Source organism: Carlito syrichta, unplaced genomic scaffold (assembly GCF_000164805.1).
Source record: "Carlito syrichta isolate Samal-C Ts95f unplaced genomic scaffold, Tarsius_syrichta-2.0.1 Scaffold314018, whole genome shotgun sequence".
Lineage (NCBI taxonomy): Eukaryota > Metazoa > Chordata > Mammalia > Primates > Tarsiidae > Carlito > Carlito syrichta.
In genome coordinates, this window is record NW_007258114.1 from 175,731 (window position 1) to 185,078 (window position 9,348).

Below are 9,348 nucleotides of genomic sequence, written 5' to 3' on the forward strand. Positions count from 1 at the left end.
CTACAGGCACGTGCTACCACACCCAGCTAATTTTTTAATTTATTGTAGTCTGTGCTCGGTGGCTCAGCCTGTAATTCCGTGCTTTGGGAGGGCGAGGTGAATGAATTGCCTGAGCCTGCGAGTTTGAGACCCGCCTGGGCGACTTGGAGAGACCTCATCTCTACAATAAATTAAAAAAATTAGCCGGGTGTAGTAACGCACGCCTGTAGTTCCAGTTATTTGGAAGGCTGAGGCAGAAGGATCGCCAGAGCCCAGCAGGTTGAGGCTGTGGTGGCTGGGAGCGTGCCACTGCACTCCAGTCTGGGAGACAGAGTGAGACTCCAACTCAAAAAAAAAAATTTATTGTAGAGACGAGGTCTCACCATCTTAACAGCCCAGGGTGGTCTCGAACCTGCAGGCTCAGGCATTCCTCTCACCTCAGCCTCCCAAAGCTTGAGTCACTGTGCCAGCCCCCAATTTTTTTTAAAACATTAGCTGAGCATGGTGATATGCACCTGTAGTTCCAGCTACTATGGAGGCTATGATGTGGGAGAATCATTTGAGCCCAGGAATTTGAGGCCACAGTGAGCTATAATCATACCACTGCACTCCGGCCTGGGCGGCAGAGGAAGATCCTGTCTTTAAAAACTAAAAAGTAAAAGGGGAAGGCAAATATACGTGTGCTTATATTTTTAGAAAAAAGCAACAGAAGGATAAATGCAGAACTAAGTAAAATTGTTACCTCTAGGGATGAGCAGGGGAGGATTGGGCAAGGTAGCAAGACCCCTCTGAGAGCAAGGCGTGGTATTATGCTTCTGACTTTGAAATCGAATGTTTTCTATGATTAACAAGCAAAATTTAAAGAAAAATTTAAGTTAAAAACAACAAAACAAAATATGCCTGAGTATTGAGTTGGTGGAAAAAACACGCTAAGAACCATTTCAAGTGACTTTGAAATGGTCTTTTTACTATACATCCCTAAAAGGATAAAAACAAAAAGGATAAAGAAATATCAAATTATTTTCAGTAGCCTTGTTAGTAAAAATATTGGCAATGTTATTTCAAAATCATTATCTATAATAGGAAAGCAAATAAGTTAATGTCACTAGGAAACACAATTTTCACTGTGTAAGCCATGGAGACATCAATTTTTAACAAGCAAAAACCTGTAATCTCTAATATTAAGTGAAAATATTAGTATGGACTCATGTTTGATTTTCTCTTCCTAAAAAAATTTTTTTTTGGCTGGGTGCAGGGGCTCAATGCTTGTAATCCCAGTCCTTAGGGAAGCCAAGGAGGGAGGATTGCCTGAAGCCAGGAGTTCAAGACCAGCCTGGGTAATATAGTAAAATCCTGTCTCTAATTTTTTTTTGTCTTCCCTGGCTCTGGTCTCTGAAAACATGCAGAACTGATGGAAACCTGGGTGTAAGGTGTGTCCTAGTCCCAAAGTGGGTTCTCTCTGAACCATGGCCCATTAAGTAAAACTCCATCAAGGATTAGCGGGGTCAGACCGGGCATGGCGGCGCATGCCTGTAATCCCAGCACTTGGGAGGCTGAGGTGGGAGGATCACTTGAGCCCAGGACTTTGAGACCAGCCTTGGCAACATAGAACTCATCTGTATACACACATACATGCACACACATACACACACACATTAGCTGGGTGTGGTGGCATGCACCTGTAATCCCAGCTATTCAGGAGGCTAAGGTGAGAGGATCACCTGAGCCCAAGAGGTCGAGGCTGTGGTGAGCCATGATCTTGCCACTGCACTCCAGCCTGGCTGACAGAGTGAGACCCCAACTCAAAAAAAAGGGGCTATATCAAAATGACTCAGGAGCCACTGTCTCGGGACCTCCATACCCACAGTCCCCATGAGATAATTTGAACATCAAAAAGAACAATGACTGCAGTGGATTGAGACACATCACATATACATTTTTAAATCAGTGAGATCGCAAAATACTACAAACAACCACAAACCTCATAGAACGTCAGCGTCTCCTGATAATGGGTAAATGTAAGAATTGTCTCTATGTTTTATTTTAAGGTGACCATATGGGTAATATAAGGGAAAGTTCTTTGGAGATTTTATTTATTTATTTATTTATTTTTAAATTTTTTTTTGAGTTGGAGTCTCATTCCATCACCCAGGCTGGAGTGCAGTAGCATGCTCACGGCCACTGCAGCCTCAACCTGCTGGGCTCTGGCGATCTTTCCTCCTCAGCCTTCCAAGGAGCTGGAACTACAAGGGCCAGCTACCATGCCCGCCTAATTTTTAAATTTTATTTATTGTAGAGACAAGGTCTCACCATGTTGCCCAGGCTGGTCTCAAACCCGCAGTCTCAGGCAATCCTCTCGCCTCCGCCTCCCAAAGTGCTGGGATTATAGGCTTGAGCCATCGCGCCCAGCCTGACACTTTTATTTTTTAAGTCAGGATCTTGTTCTCTCGCCCATGCTGGGGTGCAGTGGCACGATCACGGTTCACCGCAGCCTCCACCTCCTGGACTCAGGCGATCCTTCTGCCTCAGCCTCCTGAGTAGTTGAAACTACAGGCATGCGCCACCACACCTGGCTAATTTTTAAAACAATTTTCTTGTAGAGACACTGTATGGCCCAGGCTGGTCTCCGACTCCTGGGTTCAAGCATTCCTCCCGCCTCAGTGTCCCAAAGAGCTGAAATTACAGGCAGGAGCCACTGAGCCCAGCCTAGAGATTTTTTTTTTAAAGAAGAACCTGAGCCCACACATGTGAAGAAATGATAGCATCTGGAAAATCGCTCCTTTGCAACTCTCAGTGAAGTCATGGCTCTAGGAAACGTTCATGGATTACTACAGCCGTTTGGGCCACCAAGACCTCGCAACATGAGGGACAAGCAGACATTCGGCCCCTGAAGCCTTTAGAGGACAAAACAGTGACAAAGGACCATGTTAAATGCCATGCAGGGAAATCCAGCCAACTCCAGTGCTTGGAAAATTCCGTCAGATAAACGACCCAGTTTCTTTGATCAACAACACAGGGGTGGGAGGAGTGAATGGGAGCTGGATTTTTCTAGAGTAAAAAAGAGCCAAACACAACTGCATCCGGATTTGAACTAACCAACTGTAAAAGGCATTCTGGAGACAGCAGGAGAAAGCTTAAATGAAGACTGGGTCTTTTTTTTTTTTTTTTAAAGCCCTCGTCGGTCAGATTGTGCACTGAAATATTTATGGGTAAACTGATAGGGTCTGGGATTTCCTTTCAGATCCTCCAATCACTCCCTCCCTCTAGCCCCCTGCAAGGGAAAAAAATGAGATTTGGGAGGGTTGTGAGGAGCCAGCTCCTGCTGGGTTGGGAGAGGTGATTGTGAAACCTTCAGGAATTTTGTCAGCCGGTTGTCAAACCTTGCTCTTACTGGAGCTGGCCTCGCCGTGCTGGGAATATCTCAAATACTGCAGGCCTGGGGCGTTCTTATTCCCAGAGCCAGCTTGTCAACCTGCCATAGGTCCAGGATAAGCTGAACCAGAGAGGACAGCGTGGACCACCTTGTCCATCCTATCTTGTGTTTGGTGGGCATTTTCCAAAGAGTTTACAAAGGGCACGTCCTTGGGCCTAGAAATCCCACTTCTAAGAATTTATCCTAAAGTAGGTTCTGTCATTCAAAGGACTCCCACCACTTAGCTACAAAGACACCGATTAAAGTGTTGCTAAAAATAGTCTTATTCATGTAAGCAACCCAAATATCAAAAAGGAATTAGCTTTCAGCTTTGCAAGATGAAAGGGTTCTGCGAATGTAGCTGTACAACAGTGTGAATATACTTCACGTTATTGAAATGTACACTTAAAAATGGTTAAGATGGTCAGTGTTATGCTCTGTGTCTCTTACCGCAATTAAAATTTTAAAAGCAGACCAGACGCAGCGGCTCACGCCTGTAATCCCAACGCTCTGGGAGGCCAAGGTGGGAGGATCGCTTGAGCCCAGGAGTTCAAGACCAGCCCGGGTAACATAACGAGACCTTGTTGCTACAAAAAATTGAAAACGATTAGCCCGGCATGGTGGTGCGTGTCTGTCGTACCAGCTGCTCGGGAGGCTGAGGCGGAAGGATCACCTGCACCCAGGAGGTCAAGGCTGCGGTGAGCGCCATTGGGCCACTGCCCTCCATCTTGGGTGACAGAGCAAGACCCTGATTCAAACAACAACAACAAAAAATGTTTTTAAGGAAAGGGATTGGCTCCATTAAACAATGGAATATGGTTAGAAATTAGGTCGCGGAAGAAAATATAGTGATGAGGGAAAATAAGGGTGATCCTGTTAAGTGAAAATGCAAGAAGGAAAGCACGTGACAAAACCGTGTGTTCAGCTTCATTGCATTTGGGTAAATTAAAAAACGCGGGCGCTTTAGAGCCAGGCTGGAAGGGCGCCACCCCTCGGGAGTGTGCCACACTAACAGATATGCTCGTGGGAGTGTCACGGAACCCATGCTGTGGGCATCCACGTCTCACGGATGTGGAAAGGGAGTCTGGGAGAGGGACAGAGGCCGGCAAGGCAGAGCAGGGCCTAGACCTCCTCTTGGCCTCTCCCCGCAGGGCCTGTCCTGGGGTATCCTCTTCCCCCGCCCCCACCCCCCAGGCCTGTCTTCTCAGTTTTCTAGAACAGCAGGGCGACTTGCCATGAGGACAAGGCCGTGCTGTAAGGCTGGCACGTGTGTTGCAGGCTGTTGATGGAGACGGGGGCGGATGACAGCCGGGACAGTGGTCATCACCGGGGGCATCTTGGCGACTGTGATTCTCCTCTGTATCATCGCAGTTCTGTGCTACTGTCGACTCCAGGTACTCCCCAGGGGCAGGGAGGCTCAGAGGGTGGCCCTTGGAGGGAGTGACCCCCCCATTGAGGCTACGAGGGTGGGGGAAGGAAGGGGGGAAGAGCCAGGCGGCAGAGAAGGCACGCAGCAGACTGCCCTGGCCAGGACCTCACCTGAGGGGCTCAGCCATGATGCCTGGCTCCCCTGAGTTTCAGGGAGGGGATGAGACTTGACCAAGGGCAGCAGCTGCCCCCAGGAGAGCAACAGTGAGCTCTTCCTTCCCCACCTGCAATCCAGGGCCCTCTGAGGCACCCATACCTTCCTGAGAGAGGGGGAGAGTCCAGTGACACCCAGCTCTGCCTGACCCCTCTGTGCCTCAGTCTCCCGACCCATGCTCCAGGGCCCTCCGAGGCACCCATGCCGTCCTGAGAAAGTGGGGAGAGTTCAGTGCCCATGACGCCCAGTTCTGCCGACTTCAGGCTACCCGACCCCTCTGTGCCTCAGTTTCCCCACCCACACTTGGAGATGAATCACCCCTGCTGAGTGTTGCTGCTCGATACCCCATTGGGGGACCCCACCAGCCCCCAAACCGTGATGAAGCAGCCGGGTCGTCTGAGCCGGGCACCGCCCTCTCCCCCGGGCCCGGCTGGGAGGGGACCGCGCGGTGACCGTCCCTCTGCCCACAGTACTACTGCTGCAAGAAAGACGAGTCGGAGGAGGACGAGGAGGAGCCGGACTTCGCGGTGCACGCACACCTGCCGCCGCTGCACTCCAACCGCAACCTGGTGCTGACCAACGGGCCGGCGCTGTATCCGGCCGCCTCCACGTCCTTCAGCCAGAAGTCCCCGCAGGCCCGCGCGCTCTGCCGCAGCTGCTCCCACCGCGAGCCGCCCTCCTTCTTCCTGCAGGAGCCCTCTGAGGACGAGGACGTGGTCAACGGCGGGGAGCGTGTCCTCTACAGGAGCCTCAGCCAGGAGGACGTGGAGCCGCCCCCCGGGGGCTTCGGGGGGCTGCAGGCCCTCAATCCCAACCGCCTCTCGGCCATGCGGGAGGCCTTCGCCCGCAGCCGCAGCATCAGCACCGACGTGTGAGCGCCTGCCCCGGGGGGGCCTGACGCCCTGGTGAGACCCTCATGGTGTGCCCACCTGGCCTGGCCTGGCCAGGCCTGGCCGGGCCGTGGGCTGGCGTGCCTGTCTTCGGGGGACCCTGGGCTCACTGTGGGCTGAGGCTCCTTGACCACAGGCGTGACCCGCAGGAGAGGGGTCACCAGGGCTGGAAGGAAGGCCAGCAGCTGTAGGACAGGGTGGGGCGGGGCCAGGCACTAGCCGGGGCAGTTGGGCACAGAGGCCACCGTGGCGCCTGATGCCGCAGGTTGGTGGGAAGTCACCCTCTCGGCCCCAGTGACTTAGCCATCCCGGGGCACCTTGGCGTGCCCCTCCCTCCCTGGGCCTCAGCCTTCCGACCTGCTCAAGGAAGGGGGACCCCAGCGATGCCAGAGGGCCCGTAGCACGGCCTTCCCTGGAGCCCTCGAAACCGAGGACTCTGCCCTCTACCCTGACCTTGGCGGCCCTTTCTCTCTCCCTAGCCTCCCTCTTTCTCCCTTTCTCCATCTTCCTCTTTCCTTCTCTCTCCCTTCCTCTCTCTCTTTTTCTCTCCCTTTCCCCCCTCCCCCGGCCACTCCAGGTTCCAAGGGCCAAGTGTCTGCCTGGGCCGAGACCCTGCTGTGCCAAACCCCCTGCAGATGGCAGGTCTCCCCTAGCAGGGAGCATTCAGGGCAGCAGGGCAGCAGGGCCCTTGGGGCACTCGGCTCCAGTCCACCGGCTTTCTGGCAAAGGGGTCACGGGGAGAGGGGAGAGGCCACGTCCCAGCCCACCCGCCTTGGGAGTGCCAGTGCTGGAATGCACATGCACAGTCCTAGCTCTGAACAGGCGCAAGGAGCAGAACCCCAAGGAGGAAGGCTGGGGCATGCCAGGTGGGCAGAGCCGCAGTCCAGGGTGAACAGATGCCCTAACTCACCGCGCCAGCCAGACGGCCTTCCCGCCCCAGGTCCCGTCTCCCCGTCGTGGGCCGAGGGCTGATCTCAGAGCCCTCCAAGCTCTGGTCCTCACGGAACTGAGGGAGGTAGAGCCCGGGTCCCCTGATGCCTGCTTCTCAGCAGCGTCCAGGATGGGGCCCAGCCAAGCCCCTGCCCCGCGCCCCCAGGCCCAAGCAGCAAGGATTCGCTGCTCCTGTGTGAAGACCTCACCTGAGCCCGCATCCACCAAGCTCCAACTTAGGCCAAAGCCTCCCAGGAGTCCCACCCCCCTCTGCAGCCCTCTCCCTCTGCTGAAGAAATGATGTCGGGACCACCCCAGAGAAGTACTCCAAACCCAGGGGCCCCAGCCACTGGGAAGGCAGCTGCCCCTACCCGAAAGAGGCAATGCTTTCTCGCTCAGCAGTCCGGCCCCAGGGGCCCCTCATTCTCTCCCGGGCCGCCATGGAGCCCCGGGGGTGGGGCAGCCTCTCTCTGCCAGGAAAGGCTGACCAAGCTCCCCAGCTAAGGCGCCTTCCTAAAAGGCAAGGCTTGAGGGCCCATGGCCTTCCCTGAGACGGGGCAGCCGGGGCAAGGCACTTACTGCTCTTACTCAATGAGTTCCCGAGAGGTCTGTCTGAAAACTAGAGACGACGTCCTATTTTTGGCATTCTCCGTTTTTTCCCTCTTCTTCCTCCTCCTGCCTCCCTTGGACATGCTAACTGATTCATCCTCAAGGCCCCTGCTCCCGGGGGCCCACCCACACCTCCGCCCCCCACCCTCTGTCCATCCTTGTGGAGTCTGTTTCTGATGCATCCGCTTGGGGGGTGGGCGGGGTAGGGGCGGGGGTGGGGGCCAGGAGCCAGCACTTCCTGTGGCTGTTCTCTTCCCACTTCCTCCTTCCTTTCCAGTCTCTGTCCTCCCTGTAGTAGACGCGTAGATCTCTCTGAGACGAACTAAGTCCCACCCCAATTCATGCCACTCCGTCATGGGGACCCGCTGGGGGAGCTGCCGGCTTCCCAAGAAAACTAAACACCAATAAAACTGACCTCCCACACGTGTCTGCTGGTCTCGAGTCCACCTGGGGGTCCTGCTCTGGAGTTTCCTAGAAGGGGGCATGTCCAGCCTCGTGCTGGCAGGCAGTGGGCCCTTGCTCTCAGTCCGACCCAGCTGGCAGGGTCAGGGTCTGCCCAGCAGTGCGGCAAGCTGCTGTCTGCCAAGGGGTACCACCGCATGCCACATTTGATTTAGAGTTTCCTGGGCGGCTCCCATCGTCGCCTCTGCTCTTCCCGACATGCAGGGGTTGGCTGCTGTGCTCCTTAACTGAGGCTTGGGTTGCCACGAACGCCCGCCGGCTCCCTGCAGGCCACCCCACGTTCCCCCTGCGGGTCTCTCGCCTGCTGATGACGGGCTTGAGATGTCAGCTCTGCCGGACTCCAGCACGGAGTCTGGATGCCCCCAGGCGCCCTCTCTACACGCGCCCCTCCTCGCACGGCCTTTTGCCTGCTGTCTCCGCCTGACTCTGGCCCTCAGAATAGGTGCTGCAGCCCTGCACACCCATCCCTGCACCTGAGGCCTCAGTGGGTCCTCTGGGCCCCCAGGTCGTCCACCCCACTGGCCCGAAGCAACTGAGACCCTCACGATGCCGTCATAAATACGACCACTTTATTAACATACACGGATGAGTACTGACGATGACTACAGGGACGAAGCCCACTGCCCATACCCAAATGCCTGGTGAGGAAGACTGCCTCTCGCCAGGCATAAAGTGCAGCAGTCCCTCCGTGCCCGGATGGCGGAGGCAGGGCAGCGCTGCGTCGTGGGATTCAACTCCTCCGCAAGGGCTCCGCCTAGCCCCTCTTCAACCCCAGAACCCCCGAGACAGGGAGGCCTGCCCCCGTCGGACTCAGCTGCAAGTCTCCTTGAGAAGGCCGCGCCATCCCCAGGGGCCGTGGACTGTGGGCGGCCGCGGACCGGCACCTCCACCCCGGCTTTGGGCGGTGGGATCCCCAGACCCAGGGTTCCCACAGGAAGACACAAGTTCTCAGCCTGGGGCTCTGCCCCAGGGAGCGCAAAGGCCCCGGGGCTGCAGAAGTCCCTTCTCGATGGCCGAGGCTCAGTGTCATCTCAGGGCGCCCTGCAGGACGGTGTCTGAGGAGGGCCCCGGATGCTGCAGTGGCCCCGGGCGGGGCGCTCGGTCTCAGTCTCGAGGGGGTTCGGCTGCCAGGCCTAGGAGTGAGGGGGCCTGCAGGAGCGGCAGCACGCCTTGCTGTAGTACCAGTGACCGCAGAGGTTCACCTTGATGGCCAGGGCGCAGTTGGTGCCTGGCTGGTCCTGGCAGCTGTCGTCTGAGGAAGGAACCCGGGTGGCGTGGGGTGGGGGGGGGTCAGGAGGCGGCCAAGGGGTACGAGCCCCACAGGACCCCCAGGCAGCCCACTCGCTCTCCTCAAAGGGCAGGGGGCAACAGAGCACCTGTGGACAGGTGGACCCAGCACCCATCTCCAGCTGAAGGGACGGGGTCCTCCCGCCCCCTCTGCGGTACTTTCTGCCCCCGCCAGCCTCAGGATGTCCTGCATTCCC

General features: G+C 56.0%; 2 protein-coding genes across 2 annotated transcripts in view; one reads left to right on the forward strand and one right to left on the reverse strand.

Moving 5' to 3' along the window:
• Nucleotides 1-4,669: 4,669 nt before the first annotated feature.
• Nucleotides 4,670-7,829, forward strand: FAM163B (family with sequence similarity 163 member B). The gene is made up of 2 exons (XM_008070800.1): nucleotides 4,670-4,785; nucleotides 5,444-7,829. The coding sequence occupies exons 1-2, from the start codon at nucleotides 4,693-4,695 to the stop codon at nucleotides 5,846-5,848; spliced, it is 498 nt and encodes a 165-aa protein (XP_008068991.1). The 5' UTR covers nucleotides 4,670-4,692; the 3' UTR covers nucleotides 5,849-7,829.
• Nucleotides 7,830-8,416: 587 nt separating this feature from the next.
• Nucleotides 8,417-9,348, reverse strand: part of ADAMTSL2 (ADAMTS like 2) — a 41,977-nt gene continuing 41,045 nt past the window's right edge. Inside the window, exon 18 of the mRNA XM_008070801.1 lies at nucleotides 8,417-9,116. Coding sequence (XP_008068992.1) covers nucleotides 8,998-9,116 — 119 coding nt within the window. The 3' untranslated portion in view covers nucleotides 8,417-8,997. The remainder of the gene's footprint in view (nucleotides 9,117-9,348) is intronic.